This window comes from Caloenas nicobarica, chromosome 7 (assembly GCF_036013445.1).
Source record: "Caloenas nicobarica isolate bCalNic1 chromosome 7, bCalNic1.hap1, whole genome shotgun sequence".
Classification (NCBI taxonomy): domain Eukaryota; kingdom Metazoa; phylum Chordata; class Aves; order Columbiformes; family Columbidae; genus Caloenas; species Caloenas nicobarica.
In genome coordinates this window covers 31,723,204-31,746,457 of record NC_088251.1, presented here as the reverse complement: position 1 = coordinate 31,746,457, position 23,254 = coordinate 31,723,204, and the positions used below count along the sequence as shown (strand labels likewise).

Sequence of the window (23,254 nt, the reverse complement as noted above, 5' to 3'; positions counted from 1 at the left end):
TAGTGGTAAATATTAAGGCTTCTTAAATAGGAACTACACTTCATTAATCTGTTGAAGTGTTCTGGGTACCCCAGTAGAATTAGCGGTGTATGTATATGTGTACATGCATTTTTTGCCATCTTGCGATGCTCGGAGGGAAAACTGGTTTTGAATCAGTGCTGTATTGAGTCTAGCCTGACTTTGGTGTAAACCTGCTGGAAATAGTTTTGTCATCTGTGGCAGTATTACATTATCTGCAGTGAATGACTACAGTCAAACAAGTTTTAGTGCCTATAATAGCTCAGCCACTAGCATGAATTTGACTGGTACAGTTGAGTTTATCCTGCAGCCTAGTGCATTTTGGATGATGGTTCTTGGGCATCTCTACAGAGATTTTCAACAGAGCTGACGGGACTTCAAAAAGCAGCTAGTTCTTTAATAACAAAATTAGAGGCACAGTTCTGTATTTCCAGCGTAGCACACTTAGGCAAGTCAGCAGACCTATACGAGACAGGCTTGTGTTAATTAACCAGGGTACCAGTAGCCATACAGCCTTCCAGCAGGGAGCTCAGTGTGGGCACCCTGCCCCAAGGCGTACCCCTGTTCTCGGGAGGTTTATCCCTTGGCAGGCTTAGTGCTTGATCAGCTGTGTGCACCTGAGCTACAGAAATGTAACCCGACTGATGGGGCTGAAGTGATTCACAAATCAGAGTTTCCAGTCTGCACAGAATGGTGCATTTTCATGATATTTTTCCCTTTAAAAGAGCAAGGATTTGACTGATGTATGGCTGTGCCTTTTGAGCTCCAGGGTAGATGAACTTTTCCTAGTGCAAACTTGGGTGTACCATGGGAGTGTGTATGGTATTCACGGGCCCACTGCTTAGAAGGCTTGAGTAAGGAAGTATGTGCAGTTTTCTCACTGAAATATCTTCAGAAAATATAACCCTGAAGGTTTCTGCAGTTGCACAAAGCTTTATCCAACCCAACACATACATGCCTTATGGAATTGCCCTGGTTTGGGTTATGACAATTATGCCTACGCTTACGCTCAGCTTGAGCCTTTGCCTGCATGCACTTGTCTGTGCGTTTTAAGACACACAGCAAGATCAGCTGAATGCTTTTTCCCCCCAGGTTCACTCAGATGATGTGCTAATTAGGTCACTGAAAAAATCAAAGATACAGAAACTGGATTGAGTGCTCCCCAACTGGCTCCTAGATTTAATTGTTGTATTTTAGCTGAATTTGTCTTAAGATGTTTTCTGATGTCTCCGAGAATGTTACCCATAAAAAGGCAGACCGCATGTCAAGAAAGCAAGTCAGTGAACACATGAATATTTTGAGCCTCAGAGTGTAGCATTCAGTGTTTATCACTACAGGAAAGAGACGTGTGACTTCTCTCTCACATGGCAGCTCCTTGGTTAGTGCCTTACTGATTGGAAAATAGCAAAAGTATCCTGCAGGATCACTTTTGAAGAAAGGGCAAGGCGCTGGAACGATTCACTGTGGTAACATTTTGCTGCAGAATGATCCCTGCTTTTATCCCGTAAGAAATTCCTGTATGTTAGAAGAGAATAGACTTGCTGAAGGCAGAGATGAGTTTCTGTGGTCTCTCGGTTTGTTTTCCGCCTAAATAAAAATCTTTAATCACAAGTGTGACCTCAGAAGTAGCAGTGTGACCCAACAAGCAAGCAAATTTCATCTGCTCCTTGGTGGACTTGAATGTATTTTGCCCATACGAGTATATGCTGTGTATGCATACAGGTGACAGTAAATGCATCTCCTTGTTGATATAGTTTGAGAGGGAGATGAAGGACTGTTGGAACACTTCAGGGTATTGCTACTTGGCAGCAACACGCATACTCCAAGGCAAACAAATTTGCTCAATATTTTTATGAGTCTCTGAGCTCAGCTGGTTCTGGCAGGGATGACTTGACTTCATCCAGAGAGGCAGTAGGGGGGAGATCACTCTAACTTTCCTTTTATTTGGGTAGTAGAACATAAGCAACTTCTTCCTAGAGCTGGAGGGAGTCGCCTTGGGCTCCTCGTCACGCACAGCACTTCATGCCACATCTGTCACGTCCCTCTATAGCATCTGGTGCAGCTCCCTCAGATGGCCTAACCATAGTGCAAAATGTAGTTGCTTCAGATGCAGCAATTTCAGCACAAGCATTTTGGACTCTGTGGAATACCAGATAATAATTAAGAGAATAGTCTTGTAATAAATGTTAATTGCACCCCATAGGATTGCACTGAATTTGTCATTAAATAGTAGATATTAAATGCAGAAATACTAACTTTCCCAGAACCTCAGAGAGTTCAGAGTTCTTTGTAAATAGGTAATTCTCCTCTAAACATACACTTTATTTGCCAATACAAATTCTTCATTATTCTGTAGCTAAGGCTGAAAGGCCTCATCATTCACCTGAGTCAGAGATGCCCTTAAGAGAACACAGTCATTTACTGAGATGAGCAAATTCTGGAAATTGAGGTGAAGGTTTTGTTCTGCAGGTGAAACCAAGCTGCAACAAAGTTTGCAGGGGTGTGTGTGGGGGTGTGGGGATGTTTATGACCATTTACACAACTGTAGCTCAGCAAGCTTCGCTATTCCTCCTTTCTTTTTTCTGGCCTTTTGATCTTTATTGTTGCAAACTCTTCTGTTCTCCTGAAGCCAGAACTACTTCTGCCTACTTCTGTCTCACTACCTTTCTCTTCTTTTGCAGTCTTCTGCAACAAGACCATACTGTCTTTATAAAGAATTTGCTACCCAATATGTGTTTAAAGTGCCAACTACTGCTGTTCCGAGATTATGAAGGTATTATTTACATTGAGCAGTTGTCTATTACATGCAAAACTGAGCTGAGTGATTCACATTTCAGTCTTCCTCCTGATCTAGCAGTAATTCTTTCGATGATACAAACCAAATAAAGAATGCCTATCTGTTTGTCAGCCATGAATAAGCAATATATTTGTCAAATTTTTAGAAGTGAATAGCAACATCTTTTTGAATCCTGGTATCTCCAAAATATATGTAGACGTTTGCTCTGGAGTTGTCTGACATTTTTGTTGACAGCTGAGAGCTGGCATGTGATATTTGTGTTGGCTAGATCAACATTTGGCAAAAGAGGGTAAGAACAGAACTGGGTATGAAATGGGAAGCTTTTTAACCAAGAAAAGTGTCTTTCCGTAGATACAATATTGCAAAAATATGAAACACTTAAACTGTTCAGCATAAATAAGGAAATACTGATTCAAAAGCCTTATTTTCAGACTTTCAGATAGATGTATTTTAATGACTTCAAAATATAAAGTCCTTAAAAGTATATCTGCTACTGAATGGTGAAATGCAAGGTTTACTTCACATACAGGTGTAGAATCATTTTCATCGGGACTTCAGGATGATAAGAGACCTGGCACTTCATCTGAATTTGGTGTTGAAATATATTTGGCACTGAGAATTTCAGTATGCTGAAGAGGGATGGTTTATGGCATTACATACTTAATTGACTTTAATGTCGTTATTGAAAATGAGGAGGTAACAGCAGTGTTATATTTTCCTTGCACCTGGGACTTCTTGAGAACCAGAGATGCGGGTTCAACCATCTTTGGTTCTCCCTTGTAAAGCAGGGGAAGGCCAGGGGCTCTTTGCCTGCTCTGGCCTCACCCAGAGCACATGGATAGGAAGCAGGTGAAGGGAAATGGGGTCAGCAGACAGGCCCAAGCCAGCATCGTTGGTGAAATAAACTTTTGCCGCTAAAGAGAAATTAAATCCTTCTGGGAGGAAAAGAAGTTGTTGTGACCCTACTGTAGTTCCTCCCCCAGGTTCCACCAGGAGCAGGATGGCTTCATCTATATGATTAGGGGATTAGCTCTGAAACAGAATCCTGGTTTAGTTGTCCTTTATTTTCATGTATTTAATAACATTATTCTGTTTTACATGAAATTTGTTTTTTATTGAATGATTTCACAACCTCGCAAGAAGAGACTATCCAATAACACTTATCAAGCAACACCTTTAAAACAAATGGAAGTTTGTGAGTGACCTAGAAGAAATGTAAAGTGCTTTCCTAGAAGAGATTTAACGACAGCTATATAGCACTGAGGTTCAGACAAACAACAGAAAAACTATGACATTTCAAACTCTATCTCAGTCCAAAGCATCTCTGTTTTACAAACTGATCTTCAATCATATTCTGTTATGAGTAATAGCAACAAAGTTCTGCAGTATTTTTGCACAGGGCATGATTTAGCAGTGAACTCAACCTTAACTTCTGCATGTAGAAATGGAGAAGTTATGTTTACAAGAGCATTCTGTGTTCGTTCCCCTTCTTGTGTGAGTGTCTGTAGAGGAGCGTGGATAAATACCCAGTCTCTCTTTAAGCTCTACACTAGCTAAGCCGTGATGCTTATCAATGTGATTTTGTGACAAAAAATCGTGAACCTAGCCTAACCATTAAAAATCAAGAGCCAAGCCCCTAAGCATTCTGAAATATGTTTATTAAAAATGGTATCAGAATTTTTTTTTTAATGACCCTCTACTTTTTGAGCATATAAATAGAGTTTTTTGTTGTCACAACAGCTAGAAGCATACCTTCCATTCAGGTGCTCTCCTGCAAACAGAAGAACAATAAAGAAATTTATATTTGTATGGTCAGACCCAAGAAACTGGAAACGGGAGGAGAAAAAATTGGAAATTTTAAGTGTAAGGCAAGATTTAAATGCTAACCATTAAACTTAGCTTTTCTGTGCACCCTTCTCTCATAAAACCTGCGACTCTATAGGGCAGAAGTCCCTATAGACTGGGTGTGATATTCTGATCCCCAGGTAATTTGTGCCATTATATAAATTGATATATATAGAGAGAGATATATATATATAAAAATATGGGAAAGAAAATAGCAAAATAGTGTGTGTGAGCAGGTAGGAAGGCTGGGAAGGGGTGCAGATAATTTACATTGTTAGTGCTGTTGGTGGGAGAAGGGAAATGGTCACGGCTGTGGCTCCCGGCTGCTGCTGCTGCCTGGGGAACGTGTGTCAGCATCACACAGCGGCACAGGAGGAGGACACTGTGCCTCTTCATCCCTGCTCCGCTGGGGCTGTTGTCTTCGAGGTGCTATTGTCACAAACAGGAGTGCTCACACTGTGCTGTTGTCTGCATTGCCTTCTCCTCCCCCACCCAAACGACAAAAAAATCCCAGCTCTGGTATGTAGCAGTGAGATTTTTTTTTTTTTTCCAGCTGCTGTAAGATTTCAGGATGATTCAAGAGTGTATTTACTGGATTTGAGAGGTGTTGTTCCAGGGGGAATTCCACCGCTGCCTCAAAACCAGCAGTTCACAGTATCCTCAGCTGACCCCTCATGAATGTATTACATCAGGTCTGAAACATTATATTGCAGGAGCACAGCAGCCTATTCCTTTCATAGGAGTGGTTTCATCTATTGCTTGCTGTTAGTTCAATAACCTTTTGCTACTTGAACTCTCCTTTCTGCTAGATTATTTTTTCCTCACTTCCCCTGGGGTTTCGCCGTGAGCTGAGTGTGTAAGAGACCACTAAAGAAGAAGAAAAAACCTCTAGAGACCTTAGCTGAGCAACCCTATTTAAGAAATAAAAACAACTGTGTTCGAGGAGCCAGTTACATAGAGCAAACATTTAAAGGACAGGTTGCCAAATACTTGTTTGTAAACCTAAGCCTTTATTAGCAGCAGTGTTACAGTTAGAAAATGATCCTTTTCTGAGCCTCACAGGCTACCTGCATCCCTGTATTCATTCCAAACGCTGCTGGATGGGCTTTGTGAGTGTTGTAGGATTAATCCCTATGGTTCCTTGATTATGAGCATGTGCAGAGCAGCCGAAGGTACGGTCGTGCATGTAGAGCTAACACACAGAGGCTTGCCTTGCAATGCCATGTCTGTGCATGTGTTCCTACAACCAAGAAGGACACAGGGAGCCTGCCTGCCTTGCTGACTTATCTGATGTTTTCTTGTTTCTGTTTCAGCATTCAGGATAATTCCTTCAACACGACAGCTTTAGCAGAGTAAGTGAACACTTTAAAGATATTCTTATTTTTAAATAAGAATGATGAGTTTAGTTACTGTAGAGAAAAATTGTAAGTAATATGAGAAATGTCCCATGTTTTCTGTCATATATTTTGAATCAGTTTTCTGTATTCTAAGTATTTTATTGACTGTATGGGAAGGATTGCATGAAACAGCTGCCTGTACATGCTCTGTGACCATTTGGCAGTGAAATACTTTTCTGAGAGAATATACGTTTGATGCACACCACGCATGTTTAAATGCATGATTTTAAGTGTAGGATAAATCTCCTGTGAAAATGTTGCTCATTTCTGGTACTGATGATCTGGACAAACACAAATATGTCAGTTTTCTAAGAACACATGGTCTAAACTTCCTCCAAGCATTATTAGAAAAAAAATTATTTGCAAGCGTTTTGAAATAAATAACTATACGTTATTTAGACAGGCCAAGTACCATATACATCATTTCTTTGTAATCAATTCCATAAACTCGTTAGAAGGCCTTTCATATATATCATGATCATAAGGATATGTTGAGGTTTTTTGTTGTTATTTTACAGAGAAGAGAGAACGTTAGAAAGTTAGAAAGGCAAAGGCTTTATGAACTATTACAAATGACATGGTCTGTCTTTATTTCAGTCTAAACCACTTCAGTTTTGGTGTTCTCTACATTATTATTTTGCATGCTTTGCATTGTTTCAAAACCTTTAATGGAAGATTCTTCAGCAGTAATGTGCCAAGCAGTTTCTCAGGAAGGAAATGATTTATAGATTTGTTTGTGTGTTAGGTGAGTTTTGCACTGCTAAAATGTGCATAATTTAAAAAACCCTAGACGGACAGTGAGCTGTTTGCCCAAGTGCTATGGGGACAGGATACATTCTGAAAGCAGGCCAACTTGTAATCATGTGAGCCATCCTTAAGTGTTGTCAAAATCACTATAGGAAAAGTAACATTTCATAGAGATCCAAATAATTTCCCTCTCATACATTGCTTTGCTTTATTTCCTTACATTGTCTTGCTTTATTTAATATTTTAACTTAGTCATGCTTTTCATGTGATTGTGGCAGATACAGAAATATTTAACAGAAGCCAATAAATCATTAAGTCATTTTTTATTATTTTCCTATGTCCCTATCAGGTAAGTGATGAATTATGTTCTGTAAAATTCTGGGGTGCTCGCAGAAGAATAACCAGATTACAGACAGTACGTTTTTCATATTTGTGTTTTTTTTTTTTTTTTTCCTCCTTCCCTGATCTCTGTCCCTAAGTACATCCATTGCTTCCCACAGAGATTCCCCTGGAGTCACCCGGTGTCTGCCTCACCCTTGAGGCTCCTGGGACGGTTCTGGCTGGTCACTGCGGTGCTTCGTGTGCCCGTGAGGGCAGGGACCAGGCTGGTGCAGGAGCTGCTGCCCGGTGCCAGCACTACCCTGCCTGGGGAAGCCAGAGGTGCAGGGCAGAGCTGGGGCTGGGCCAGGCGCTGCCTGAAATGGACGGGAATCTCCCTCGTTTAAGCTGTTGTTGGTTTTGTTTCAGGGACTTTAACTTTTAATCTTGTCTTCCCAAACATAGAAGTAGAAACATGCTTTTAGGAAACAAAGCGAGCAAGCAATGACATCTGAAAAGCATTGTCCGAATGAACAGACTTGGTTTCCAGAGTTGATGTCCCTAAATCCTTCTTAGATCCTTCCCACAAAGCCTCTCTTTGAGAACTGCTGAGGATACATGATTCTCACTGATTTCAGCACTAGTTGTTTGTGCTGGCCACATCGGAAAATAGGTCACTTTTATTTAGCAGAATAAAGAGAGAGCTTGCCATGCAACTTTAGACATCCCCATTTGACAATTTCTCTTTCCTTGTGGCAAAGGCAAAATTAGGGCTTCCTGAATGGTATAAAATCAGTGATACAATACTTCCAGGAACATTTCTTCAGACAAGGCAAGTGCCTGGGGCTGCTAAGCTTCCAGCAAGCCATGCGTGCAGCCTGGTTTAGAAGTTGTTCATGTGAACATCTTAAAGGTCAAGTCAGCAAAAGGGAGCAGCTTTCAAGTGGTACTGAAATGGCTGCTATGAAAAGGTGAAAATGGGAGAAAGTTAAAAAAGCTAATCTCATTAAACCAGGGATCCTTGGACAAAACATAAAGATGCAGTTTTATAAAGAGTCAGAGCAGCACTCCATCTAGACTGGGATTCCATCTCTGACCCAACTCTGGCCCGTGCCATAAGATAAGTAGTGGGTCTACTTACTTTTTAGAGACATGCCCATCAGTCAGTAGTTAGATTGAGCACTGAAGGAATTAAGGATTCACATCACTGGTTTTGTCCAAAGACATACTTCCTGCCCAATGTAAGCTTCAGCCCATGTGGATTTAGGACTTGAAGCTGTTTTGGTGTATTCTCTGGTGTTTTAGGGACGAGTGACATATTGCTACAGGTTTTGGGTTGCTATGAACTCTCTCTACTATGTGGCCACAAGTTTTCACAAAATGTACCAAACTCTTGAATATCCCTCTATCTGTTAAATATAGCTAAAGTTGAACAACAAGATTTACAGGTTACTGGTGAGAGCAGTGTGTGCGTGTCTGTGTTGATATGTGCAGATAAGTGACATGAACACATAAGCTGCAATTCTTAAGCTCAGGTAAAAGCACTCTGTGCTTTAATGATGGGTATTTGCATTGTATCATGAATTCATCTTTTTAAAGTTCTTGTTATGGTCTTAGCTTCAAGGACTGTCTTGTGTGAGTAAGCCTCCTTGGTTAATATTAATTCTTACAAAGACAAAAATTTCTAGTAACAATTTCAGAGTGTGTTGTTTCTGAACTTCCTCACAGTCTTTTTATGACATGATGGACGTGATGTTCTCTGATTTGTTATTGCTTATCTTTCCTATCTACTGCTATCTGGTTATTCAAATACATTTTGTCATGTTCACTTAGGTTGTTTATAAGTTCTGTCTTGTTTTATGACTTTTATCAGCTTCTGAATGTTAATTTAGGATGTGTACTTCTCAAGATCACCTTGGGAAAACAACCCCTGGGGTACTGCTCAACTTTAGGAGTGTGCACACAGGTATGCACACATACACTTGGCGGGTGGACCTGTGCTCAGTCATCCATTGTCCCCCCAGAGACTGTTCCCAGTAGCCAAAATGGTCTTTCAGGACTGAAGGTTGCCAAGTGTGGTAATTGGCAAGGAGAGGCCGTGAGTGAAGATGGCAACAGAGCTGCTTCCTCCCACCTCCTCTTCCTGTGGCACACGCAGGAGGGAGAGTTTGTCACTTTAGAGGGTCCCTGGCCTTTGTTGACTGTGGCTTGGCCCATGGTGTGGAACACACCTGGTGGCATCTTATCCTGCTCTGACCTTGGCACTGTCTCCTCACAGTGAATTTCCTTGCTATATTTTTCTCCCTCTGAGATTTACCGTCATGTTTTCTATCCGGACTCCTGGATCCTTTTGTATCGGGCTTCCTTCCACATGCTCCCTTTATGTCCCATCCTCACACCTTGCTGGTGTCAGAGACCTTTAAGATAATTAGTGACACACCAGAGCAGAAGGTGTGACTGGCATCCGGAGATAAAGGCAGCTGGATTTCAACAGTGAATTTAACCGTTTTGTATATCAGCCCCCGTCTTCCACCTGTCATCTCTCTTTGCCCTGTGGGGAGAACTGCACCTGTGGCAGGAATGTTGTGTGATTAGGAGGGATCTGCAACTATAGTTATATGTTCCAGTTGTGAGCAGCAAATTCTTTCATCCATATGCTGATGTATTCAGGAAGTGTAAACACTTGAGTGTCCCTTTAAATATTTTCTGCTGCAGTCTGGCTTTTGATAAAGATACTAGCAGAAGACTGGAGGAAAAGAAGAATATATTAAAAACCTTGCCATCAAATTGCAAGGCAGAGCTATGAATTTATCACTTAATGTGCTCTGTCCTAAGCACAGCAGCTCTTCTGAAAATTTAACAAGTCAGCAGAAGTACAGGCTGCTTCCCCCATAATGAAGAGATTCCTTTGCCAGCAAACTTCAAGTGATCCAGGCCTGCTTAGTGTCTGTGCCCTGTGAGTATGAACAGAGAGTGAGGAGAGGGGCCCAGCTTTGCCCCGGACATGATATCTGGAAAGGGTGTATGCATATTTGTGAGGAGCGTATGCATATATCTGTGTGTTTATGCAAAGAAAAAATACCCATAGGTTTTGCAGTTATATCATTCCGCAAAGTTCAACTGTGCTGCACAATATAGTATTCAATGCTGAGTGGTTAGCATATTTATCCAGACTTCTCTTTTGATTATGACAATTCTGTTGTTTGTAACTTAAGGGGGTGTAATTGATTATGATTCTTCAGGTATCTTAAAAAATACTGCTAGTTCATGTTTTAAGACTAACGATCACTTTATATTTTATTTGGGGTTTCTTGCTGCACGAAGAATGACTGCTCTACTATAGTTAACATTTTTCTGAGTCTAGCAGCAAAACACTCTTAGCTTATGGTTTCTGATTTTTTCTTTTTTATGTGAAGTATACTATAAGCAATTAAAATAGAGAATTTCCTGTAATTTTCCTATAATTTTTATGGTAACATCTGGGTTCTTTGTCATCATTATTTCCATCTGGCTGAAAATGATATACCACATTGTGAATAAATAACATCTCAAATCCTCTTCTTCCTCAGAGGTTTAGATTATCATGGAGCAGATATGGCATTAAATGTCTCCAGCCAAGCTGTGAGAAGGAGAAATGTGTTTATACTTTAAGCTTCGCTGGCATGTTATTAAAAGCTAAATTTATGCAGCTGACAGAAAATCAGCAATTGTTTTGTATCCATTTTCAAGGTGTGACGGAGATTCAGACTCTGTACATGAAGATCAAGCAGCCAGTTCCAGCCCCAGGTATTGTACTGCAAATTTTGTCTGAAATTCATTGGTAACAACTAAAGCTGTCAGAATGCTTCTGTTAGCCCATTAGAAAGAAACCTTTATTCTCATAGGAATGCAGAATTTCTGGGTTATTACCTGCTAAGGCTATTAGTATTTCTGGGAAATGCATATTTGTATGTGTATATTATGTAAACAATATTAATTACTGTTGTTATTATATGTGTAAATATATTATGGTCTGTGTTCTGAACTTCACATCATATTACTTTCATTCAGATGCAGCTTTGATGCTAATACATTGAATTTTACTGTACAGCAGCAGGTACAAAGTAGTAGTAAGCAGAAGTTTGCAACTGTGCAAGGATATACTCATTGATGAGTGTCTCTGTGAAAAAAAAAATCCTTCAAACTGTAATTTAACTGAAGTATTCTTGAGGCATGTGTCTTATGGCTATGTTAGTGCATGTTGATTGCTAGAAGATGCAACTTAACCTTTCAGAAAGATTTAAAAATCAAATTATACCTTAAAATTAGCAACACTTCTGCACATTTTTTAAACGCCCATAGGATATAAAGCACCCCACTCTGTAACTATAACAACTGCCTTGGAGCACACTTGCAGAAGGATTGGGCAGCAATGGTGTTTAACTCCACAGGCACCCTACGAGCATCCATCTGGATGCTCATGGGCCACAGATGGAAAGTGAGTTTGGCAGCTCAGAATCCTTAGGAGAAAATGTTAAATTAGCACATTATGCTTTCTAAAAAAATCTCAGGGTGGTTTAATTCAATAGTTCTTGACTCCTTCAGTTGTGGAAGTTTCGCACCAGGAGAGAGGTCATCTCTCAGCTAACCATTAGGATTTTAGCAGCTGAAGCTAACATCTGAAATTCCACCTGCAAACTAAGCCACAGCCAGGGATTTTGGAGCAGTAATGCCGATCTGCTCATCCTGCCAACTGAGCAGGCAGCCTCGCACTCTGCATTGCGGTAGCTTTCTTAATGATGCCAAGGAGATGCTTCCGGTGGAAGATGTTAGACCATTCTAAGGTTGGATTGACTGGGTGTGGATAAAACTACCAAGGTCTTCATAGGACAGGTTGCACTCTGTAGGCTAGGCAGAGATTGAACATACCTTTCCCAGATTCAGTGGTTACCTGGGCATCCATGAGTGTCTGTTTAAACCACCAGATGTGCTGTTGTACAGGAGGACCTTTTCTCCAAACTGGGAGCACATGGTACTTTTTCCTTCCACCCAAACACATATCTGACTGTTCAAACCCTATTTTGTGTGCTTTACCTCCCTCACTTTGTCCAAAATCCCTCAAAACCAGAGACTGTCAGAAGGGAAGTGCAACTATAAGGGGGAATTATTGTATGTGACAACATTTTTGTGAGATTATAACCTAGTTGGAATCATGGGATGGGGAAAGGTCTTCTGCACAAAGCCAAGGAGTGCCTCTAAAAATGGCTCCACAGTTGAATGTGTAATAATGTAATAACAGTACTTTGGCTTGTGATTTGGCAATAAACAGTAGCCTCTCAGATTCATTTTGCTAACATATGCAGTGTTTGGTGTGTAGACTACTCAACTTGGTAAAATTAAAATGCTATGAATAGCTGAGAACTTGTTGTCGTTCTTCCTTCACATTGTTTTGACAGGCGTCTGCAGTCCTGCCTGATGCATTTCAATTTTATTTTCTTACAGAGATGGTGATAACAAAGAAAATTATCCGGACAACACTGCTGTCTTAGAGGAAAGGCACCTGCCTTTGCAAGATACACAGCACCACAAGCATCAAGCTTTAACTGGCTACACTCTAAAGCCAGAAATGGGGAACTTAAAGCTAAGAAAACCTAAGCCCATTGCAAGGGTAGAAAATGGAAAAAGCCACGAGGAAAGTCAGGTAAAGAACTAAACTTACCAAAGGTGGGTTTATGGCACAGTGTCTCAGCAAACATACCTTTTGAAATGCAAAGTGGGACTGCCTGGTAATCTGTGATGTGACTGAGCCCCTTCAATAATCTACCCTGATTTTCAAGGACTTGGAGTCCTGGAACCCTCCTGTAACAACAGACAATTTCTTCCAGCCAGGGAATTGCAGAGAGGGATGTGTTGCAACTGCTCTGAGAAGTGAGCAGAGAGCAGAGCTGAATATGTGCAATTATCTCCCTTTAGATTTCCTGTGACTGCTTGCACCAAATAGGAACATCTTGTTAGTTGCAGCACTTGATTAGACTTTTTCTGTTTTGTTTATTTGACTGAGGATCTCTTGCACTGGTATTTTGGCTGCCAATGGAAATATTTAGTACATTCCCTTTAATCTACTCCAATGCAGATTCTGGTAGCAGAGCTCTTGCCCACAGGCTTCCTTGGGTTGAGCTGAGGGAAGCAGAACGGTAACTTTTCCAAAGGCTATAAAAGAAGACTAGGAATGAAGATGCTTCTGCTGCTGTCTGTGGGGGTGCATTGCTATGCAGATTCCACGTTACCACCCCCAGCAGCTGCTGGAAGTGTCTCTGCTCTCCCTGGGTGCTTCCCAAGTCATGTCTCGTGTAGTGCAAGGGATAGAGCTCTGGTCCAGGTATAACCCCTCAGCTAGAAATATTCTCATAACCAAGACAGTGGACCTTAACGTTGATACATTGTTGGCCTGTAGTAGGCACAAGGCCTGAGAGATGTTGTATTTACACCTCTTCTTTGATGTATAATGTATTTACTATATTCTGTCTCTCCTCCGTTCTTGTTTGTGGATAGAAATTGCATTCCCAAGTGCTTTGAACCCATTGTAGACTGGGAATTATTTTGGTTCATTTTTTCAAATTTATAATAGGAATGCATAATTTCGGATGGCATGTGTTACATTCTGAGTGAGGAATAAATACCCTTTTGAATCCCAGAAGAAAAATTAAAAGCAAATGGCATCTGAATGGTATTACCACAATGTCTTGCAGAATGTCGATGTCAACTCTCGCCCCAATCTTCTTGTGTGTTTTTGCTGGAGTTCACCTCTGAGATGAACAGTAATAACTGCTGAATTTTTGTAGCTGTATTGCATTGCTAGGAAATGTTATTTAGGCTGCAGGGAGATGAGGTGTGCATCTTTATCAGCAGATAAAAGAAAAATTATAGGAAATTTTGCCCTATGAAGAACAATTGGAGGCACATCAGGTGGAGGAGTCATGAAGAAGTCAAAACCAGGGCAACATCTCTTTCAGCGACTTCTGAGACTTCTGTCTGCTCCTGTGTGTGTCATGGCTGTATCTCTCACCCAGTAAAAGCTAACGCAGCACAGATTTGCTGTTCTATGGTATTTTACATGACCCGAAGTGGTTAACTGAAAATGTTGATGTTCTTTCATGGGAAACTTTTTGAGTATATAATTAGACTGCCATAAAATAGCAGTGCAACTTAGATATGCAGCCTCTGGAAGGAAAAACATTCAGGCAGATAATTGTCACACAGCCCAAGGTCTTGAATTAGGAAAGACAAAATTTGTTCTGGGACTTCACAGTCCCCATTGCTCCCATCTCTGGCATACTGGAACAAGCAAGATGTGTAGGCACTATTTTATCTCACCTTTGATTTCAGTACTTGAGGGACGAGAGCTAATATAGAGCTTTGAGTATAATACAAAACATAAACATAAAGCAAACAGCCCTCCATAACAGGCACTCCATGTTATTTCATAGAGGGAATTGTATCATAGTCCCATGAAAGACTTTTCAATGGATATTGTATATCTACACTGTTCAGTAGTGCTTCCTGTAAAGAGTTTGCCCCTTGGAACAGTTTGCAAAAGGAAGCTGTTTTGGAGAAAGCATCTACCTATTCATTCTGCATAGGCTTCATTCTCATTAGTAAGGATGTGCGTGCTGCTTGACTCTGAGTGCTTGCCTTGCTGCATCTTCAGCTACCTCAAAGGATTTTCTTCTTAAAGAAGCAAGCATCTGGCTCCTGGCTTTGTTAAAGATGCCTATGGAAAACAAGGCTCTGCTTGCGGAAGAGCTGTGTGAAGAGTTTGTTTCTGCGTGTGGTTTCACTTTGGGATCCTTGGTGTGTTACAACCTCCCAAATCCTATTGCAACTGTCTGTGCTAACAGCCCTGGTCAGGAACTGGTAGAAATTGCTTCTCCCCATTTTGAAACTGAAAGCAAAGTGCTGCTGTGTTGTTTCTAGTAGCTGTTGTTTACATGCATATGGCAGGTTGTTATTATTGGGAAAAGTGGGTCAGACTGATGCTTCGAAACACTGTGCAACTGCGTATACCTTCCTTTTGTGAAACACTTTGCCACAAGCCACTCAATGAGATAAATGATGTACAAGCAGCTGGTGTCGAGCTGACAAACAGCAATATCTGAGTACATGCATTTATGAAAGAAAAGCATGATGCACAGCACATGCTGATTAAACTGTTCATTCTCATTTTTCTGAGTTTATTGATAGAGTACTTTTTCATTAGTCTCCTCACTTCTCCAACCTGACTTCTCTGTGGCATCAGAAAGAGATAATGACAATATTGCAGTGACAGGATCTATTTTAAAGGTGTTGCTCTGATAAGCCGAGGAAATGTTTGCTACTCACTCCTATGCATTATAAGCCCATTAATTGCTTTTTAAGAAAATTGTCCCTTTAAAATCAGAATAGGCTATTGGGAGATAAATATGTTTGGTGCATGTGTTGGAAGGATTAAATTCTGTTTGGATGGGAAGCAATTTTGTGTGCCTTTCTATTAGTGAGAATCCAGGGGATTTCCACTGTAGAAAGGCCACTGAGAGGGACCAGACCTCTGCGTTCAAGTAGAGGAAAGATTTTGAGCTTCACAAGGCTCTCAGTCTGCTGAAGTGTGATTCCTGTGCCTCTGATGTTTCGACACAAGTGTAGTACTGTGGTCATGTACCCCTGGTCTTAAAGAAGAAAAATTGTATTTACAGTGATGATTAACAGAACCAAGTGCTGTACCAAGTGACTTCACTTTACCACTTATCAGTTGATAAAATGTCACTAGAGTAAAGCTCTACATTGGATATTGCACGCGTTTTTTTCTTTGGGGGCAGGTGCTGGGTATGGGGGCAGCCGTAACCTTCCCAAAGTATGGGAAGAGAAGCAGGCTGCTGGAATGTCATTGTTATTGCACTGCTGTACTCCAGCTACTTGGTTTCATCTGTCCTATGGTTTCATGAGATTCTTTAGCAATTCTGCAATATTAATCTGTAGAAAATGAAATTACTTATGTATTATTTGGCTTCAAGAGGTGAGGAAGCATATGCTCAGGGGAGTCAGTGTGAGAACAGATGGTGAGGAATGGAGAGTCTGCTTTCCTGCCTAATCCTTTCTCCTGTCACTCACTTTTGATGCACAGTCATGAATACAGTTTATTAAATAAGCCATCCTCAAATTCCTTATTGATAATGAGACATACTTATTAAACAGCCCTAAACATGCTAGCTAATAGGTAGATACAGCAAAAGTTTGATTTTAAAGTGGTATTGTCGATGTAAATGACTATAATACTGACATGGTGGCTTGACATCCAATGCCTAGAGATGAGAACGCTGAAAACTGCTGCATGAAATTTGGTATTTTGAGTATACATGAAGTGGGAAAATTGCATGGATTCTGAAGAACTTCCAGTTCTTTGACATTAAAATCATGGTTTTAAATACACAGGAATCATAAAAACATAGCCCATGTTAACACATTAGCTACACAAACACAAGAGTGTGTCAGGCAGTCTGCAAGTTCCACTTCAGTTTTTAGGTATGCTCTATGTTTAAACCATACCTCCCATCATGGATTAAATATGTTCAATTCACTGTCCATTAAATGTACCAGCTTATTTTCTTGTATGGACTGGCATTTTCAGCAGGGGTAGGAGGCATTTCTGCTCCGGACTTCAGTCTTGACTATCTTCTACAGTGACGCAGCACCATGATGTATGACAGGGCTGCGATCCCAAATACTAGTACAATATTTGCATGGTGCTTGCACCTGAAGAGAGACAGAAGTGTTTGTGTGTTGGATGAAACATATGAAGGGTGCAAGGCACTTTCTGGAATTCAAGAGCAGATTAAGCTTCTGTGTAAGCCCTGCAAAGGTTTGCATGCCTGTACCGTAATTCAGATGCCTTGATAGAGATGGGTTATGACATGCAGTGATTTTTTTGAGGAAAATAGATTTTTTAAAAAATTAGCTTGTGAAATAGAAGTTGAATTATCTCAACATGATGGTAATTTTTGGCTGCTTCCAAACCCATGTATTATTTTGTGTACAAAGCAAATACCATGGTAGTGATTGTGCAGCACTGAGTCTTCTCAGCAATGCCTGGAGAATTCCCTCCTCACAGACTGCTCACCAGATGCAGTCTCACTGTAGAAGCTTCACTCTCTGTAGCGAAGCAGAAACAAAAATACAACAGAAGACAGCAATATAGTATTGGATGACTTTGGCACACCAGGAATGGATTTCATTGCTCTTAAGAAATAGAATGAAGGGTATTTCCCTAGGGTTACTCTTTAACATCCTAATGACACAACTTACGAACAACAACCACCAAAATAAAGAAAATTTAAAAAAAAAAAACCAAAACAACCAAAATCCCCCCAAGTCCTCAAATATCAAGCCTGCAAATGCGCACTTGTTACCAGCATATAGTCTCATCCTCGGCTTTCCCATTCACCTAGCAAAAAGCATCTTGAATTGCCATGTTCTCTCTGCTGATATTGGAGAGAGATATTTGCTTCAGAAGAGGCTTCTGCTGAAGCAAGTTTACCATTTCAACACAGGTTTGGTTTTGCATCTTAACAGGACTGACTTTCTTGGACTGATTGACTTAAAGATTATTACAGAATCACAGAATGTTAGGGATTGGAAGGGACCTCAAAAGATACCTAGTCCAATCCCCCTGCTGGAGCAGCAACACCCAGATGAGGTTACACAGGAAGTCGTCCAGGCGGGTTTGAATGTCTCCAGAGAAGGAGACTCCACAGCCTCCCTGGGCAGCCTGTTCCAGTGTTCCGTCACCCTCACTGAGAAGAAGTTTCTTCTCAAATTTAAGTGGAACCTCCTGTGTTCCAGTTTGTATCCATATTATACCACTGAGAAGGCTTCAGCCATAATATACACTTGCTTGTCTTGAAATGCACTTGTTTCACTTATTTAAATAGCACCCAAAGTTTTCTTCTTACCTGTATTTAACAGCTTTTGTGGTCAACTTCTGAAGCTAAGCACATCTAAGCATAAATGTTGAGGCTGTTGCAGGAGCTCTAGACGAAGTCTTCAACTGGTATAAATCAATGGCTGTTGCCTCTTTCTGTATTTTATTGTACCCTGAAACTCCATGTTGTCATATAATGGCTTAAAAATCTAAGATTCAAGTTCTGACTAGAAATCTTTTTAAAATGTGCTACTACAGCTATAAGAAAGTAATCTCATGAACTCCAGTGTCCTGACTTGTGCCCTCTATCCCCCCAGTCTACATCTCTCAGATTTAGAAATAATACAAATTCCCAGCTTCAGTTCCAGAGGTTTTTCTGAGATCTGATTTGCAGACTTCCTATGTGTCTGTTACTAAATCTCTCTGAGAAACAATATTTTCAGTATGCATCACAGTGATGACGTAGAATTCTTTCTTCCATCTCTGCTGTTGCCAATATAGAAGTTACACTTTTTAGAGAATATAGTATTATTATTTCTATTTTCTGTCACATCCAATAGCTAGCAAAAGGTAAACCAGTCCTTACGAGAGATTCTAAGTACAAATGAGGAAAATGCCTGTTCTACCTGGAGATCATAAAACCACTGAAGATTTCTGGGCAAATAAAAACAGCTGAACTGGTTCAATCCTCTTCTACCTTGAACTTTAATAAAAAATGTTTAGTCCCCAAGAGCATATAATCATTTTTATATGACTAGGGGAAAATAATGTTAAGATATTAATGGAAAAACTAGAACAGCTGCAAAAACTGCTTTCCATTTGTAACCCAAATTGCTATTACCATTTTTGGATAAAATATTCATTCAATGCTAAACTGTATTAGATAGGCACAGGGAGAGAGGGGGACATCTGTCCTAGAAGGCTCTGAAGGGGACAGTAACAACAGCAAGAGTAATGCAAGTCAACTGAGTGAAGCTTTCACTCCTTTTGCCTTGACATCACCAGAGCTTCATCACATCCAGTCTGAAAAAAGGGCAGCCTCTGGTTTGGAGCTGTTTTGGAACTTTACCCCTTGTTGTTTGGAAAGCTTGCTTAACCTCTGCTGAGTCAGTTCTACTGCCGTGGCTGATACCAAAGCAAACTAATTCGATGTTAGCACAGGTCTCTTCAAGAGGCAGGGAAGGTACTTTCAGCCCCAGGGCAGGTCTACACTTCATTAATACAGTGTGGACATGGCCCATGGACTGATGTGTGTGTTGAAGTTAGGACATGACTGCGTCCTCCTGAGTACCTTCCGTGGTGGTGACAGCTGCCTCTTTCTAGAGATGGTTTTCAAAACTCTTTTTATACTCATCTCATAGAATAAGTAGGAGGAATTAATCTTCACTTACCCAACAAATTTCCTGTAGTTAAAATGTTATCATGTAGAGCAAGTAAAATACCAGTGATCGGACTTTTTACATATTTTTACCAGTTGTTGTTTGTGTTTGTTTGTTTGGGGTTTTTTGTTTGTTTGTGGTTTTGTTTGGATTTTATTATTATTTTTGTTGTTTGTTTTTATTTTATTGTTTATTGGTGGTGGTTGGTTTTGTTTTGTTGGTTTTGTTTTGTTTGTTTTGTTTTTACAAGATCCCTTAGTTCTTCATCATTAATTTTGAGAGGTGGGCACTGAATATTTCTCCTGAGAGGATATCATTTGGGCTACTTTCTTGAATTTATAACTTTTTACAAAGTTAACAATTTTACAGAAATGTATTTTAGTTTTGTTTAAATACAATGTATTTCTAAACAAGCTTCATTCAGAATCTATAACGATGAAACAGACTAAGGAGGAAGTAAAAGCAGCCACTGTTTTTGTAAATGTAGAATGATCTCAGTCATACACATTCCCTTCCAAACAGTTCTATCCAAACTTCCAACTCCCACACTTTCAACTAAGCTTTGAAACTGGAGCAAAACCAGATATATTGTTTTGCCAGGAGAAGTGAACACTGTTATTTTGCAAAGCACATTGTATTTTGGAAACTATTAGAATAAAATATTGGACCATAAAAGCTAATAAAGAAGTAAGAAAAAGCCCCACTTTGATTATCAAATTTTCAAAGAACTTCATTAACTTACTCCTCTGCAATGCAAGGGAAGTATTATTAATATAACCCATTTTATAGGTAAGGAAGTTAAGATGTGCTAAACACATCTTGTCACAACCCTACAACTTGTTTTGAAAGCTTGGAGAAAAATGCACATGTTTCTAATTCCTACTCCCTTCCTCAATTTGTTGGACTAAGTTGTTTTTTTTATTTTCTGTGTGGCAGGTTGGGTGAGGTGACTTTTGTTTCCTCACTACCTTTCACTCCTCCTGCAGTAACACTCTGTTCATAAGGCCAGGGAAGGGAAAGCACAAAAGGAAATGGGAAAGTGGTTAAACCTTACAAACCTTATTTAAGTGAAATGCGTTTGCTTTTGTCAGCCAAATTTTTTCTGATGATGCTCAAGTAATAAATTACTGCTGACATGTGAGTAAATAATTTCAAATGAAATGTGTATGTATATATAAGCAAAAAATATTGAACTCTGTATATAGCACCTCTTAGCTCAGAAGCTGACATCTGTTATCTAACTAATAAACAGAAAATGGGCTACAGTCTGCTCTGGTTTCGAAAAATCTTTTACAGTGAAAGAAGATATTACTTTGTTTAGAACATTTTCCAGTCTGTGTTTTCCAATTGTTTCTAGTTTATTACCAAAAAATAACAAAGAACCACAATCAGCATCCAGTCTCATTGAGCTCTTTTTTTCTTAAAGAAAAATATTCAGCTAAGCCTGACTGATACTGACAAGACATTCAACATTTTATTTTTTTTGCTTTGCGCAGGAGCTGGAATTCGCGTTACCGGGGTTCTCAGAGTGGCAGGGGAAGGCTGGATCCTCAGCTAATGACTATGCACAGAACGTGGCTTTCAGATGCCAGGAAGCAGTCATGAGATTTCAACCAAAGTAAGTCTTGGGAGAAGACTGTGCATTTAACTTCTGATTAACCGCAGGAAAGGCTAATTCATTTGCTATCTTTTACATAAAATATTCAGAACCCTGGCTCCCATTGGCAGTTGTATTCTGTATTTATATGCTTAGAACTGTTTGAGGAAAGTGAAAGGGATGAAGATAAGAATGCAAATTTCGTCGTTCTTTAAACCCCTTACATTTCAAGCAGGAAGAACATCCTCAGTTCAGAAACTTCAATTCCTCTGTGCCAAGTTTCAAAAATATATTGCATTTCTTTTCTTTCCCCCACCCAGTGTTGACTTGTCTCACTCATTCTGAGTTGTATTCTCACTAAGAAATGGGAAGGCACATACCCGATTTTAGCACGGATATGCATTTATGTACAGTTTAGACCCCGGGTGCCGTAGTAACTGCGCTCATTCCAATGTTGTGAAGGGTACGGGGTGTTCAGGTGAGGCATGAGCCAAGTCTTGATGACAGGTAACTCAGCTGATCATGAAGTAACTCAGCTCTGGTAACTACTGGAAGTCATGGTTCATCCTCTGATCCTTCATGACTGTGTGAAAGGCTAGAAATGGGGGTTCAACTTGTCCAACTGACCCAATCTGCCATTGAAGGTGTGCCCTAAGGATAAGATTTAGCTCTTGCTGACAGGCATGGACTGTGTAAATAAGATCATGCTCTTCACAGCCATCAGTTTTTTGGGGCACTGCTTTACAAATTATCCATTCTCAGGTGCTGCTTTGGCCCTGCTTTGCTGTGCACATAGAGTTTCAGGCAGATGAGCCAGGTCTTTGCTCTCTGTTCTCTGCCTCAAGGTGTGTGATAGCCTTGATGCTGTGTGGCAGAGGCTCTGGCTCTCTTTGGAGGGACCAGAGCAGCAGCTGTATATCCCAGGGATGCTCAGTGGGTCAGGGCACAGCTAGGGGACATCCAGAGCTCATTACCTCCAGGGTCTGTTGCAATAGGTTAGTGGTGATTGTTGCCATCCAAGGACAGTTTGGTGCTTTAATGTGAAATGAACTGGCTGCCTTCACCACACCTTTTAGTAGACAACATTGTAAACGCTATTAATTTGCGGTCTCAAAGGAAGCTTTAGTAGAATGGTGATGTGTTTAATTAGCTTTCACAAAGAACTGCTTTCGCCTCCCAACGCTTCTGTATGTGACTGAGATGCTGCAAAGTCCTGCATCTCAGAGAGTGTTTCTAATTAGCCCCATCCCAGAAAACCTGCCTTCTCCTGTTATGGCATTCTTTCTGCTAGGAAAAAATCATATGGATCTCTTGTAAAGAGGACAATAGTGAGTTTTGGATGAGAGAGTTAGACCTACCTAGTGGCTCTGCTAGTAAGAAGTCTGTGTATTGGTAGATAATGAAATAGTATTGGTTAATTTTGATGGATGAAAGGAGTGTGATGAAAGAAACATGGACTTTAAAGATAAGAACCAGAGTAGAGTGTGCATAGATAAAACAGTAACCACAGCAAAGTTCCCCTGTCCACTTCAACAGTTTGGACTTTCTAGTTTGCCTGGTATTAAATAGTTGTTCACTATTCTATTTATTCCTGTTTAACACCAGGGTAGCTCCTTAGGACGCCTGCTATCCACAAGTGCTGAACCTATTGAATAATGGTACCTTGATTTATCATGCTAAGAGCTGTGAAAGCATAGCAATCAAATCTCAACTCGGGCCATGTCTTAGTTTGATTATACTACAACAAAACGAAGGCAACTTTACTCTCAAATAAGAAAATTCAAACATGGAGTGAAGAAGCATTAACACATTGTCTCTTGCCTCACACACGCTTTATTTACTTTAACTGTCTTAACTGTCCTTGGAAAAAACGTTCCCACCCCCAAGCCGGGGCAGGGGACTTTGAATTAGGTATGCTGAAGTTAACACTTTCAGTTTGAGGGTCACTGTGTCTGGTGACTCCTCTAAAGGGTCACCAGCAGCTTGCCCCATCCCTCCACTGTCAATCAGCTTTGACAGGGCCAGAGCAATTACGTGGCCATGTCTCAGCTCATGCAGATCGCTGGCTGCTGCATCGGGGATCACAGAACTGGCTCGTGCAACAGGCTGTGAAATACAGCTGCCAGTGTCTGATGTCTTGCCTTGTTTTCTGCCATCTCCGCTCTGGGACATGGCAAAGGTTAAGTGTTCAGTCCTGGCAGCAGGCAACAGCCGGAGCTAGATTTT

The 23,254-nt window shown here is 40.5% G+C and overlaps 1 protein-coding gene across 2 annotated transcripts in view; it reads left to right on the top strand.

Annotated features, from left to right (window-relative positions):
* Positions 1-5,950: 5,950 nt before the first annotated feature.
* The window catches only part of FAM13C (family with sequence similarity 13 member C), a 52,922-nt gene continuing 35,618 nt past the window's right edge, over positions 5,951-23,254 (top strand). For both annotated transcript variants that reach the window (XM_065639126.1, XM_065639125.1), the window contains exons 1-4: positions 5,951-6,012; positions 10,852-10,908; positions 12,604-12,802; positions 20,928-21,049. In XM_065639126.1, the coding sequence (XP_065495198.1) occupies positions 5,951-6,012; positions 10,852-10,908; positions 12,604-12,802; positions 20,928-21,049 (440 nt within the window). The remainder of the gene's footprint in view (positions 6,013-10,851; positions 10,909-12,603; positions 12,803-20,927; positions 21,050-23,254) is intronic.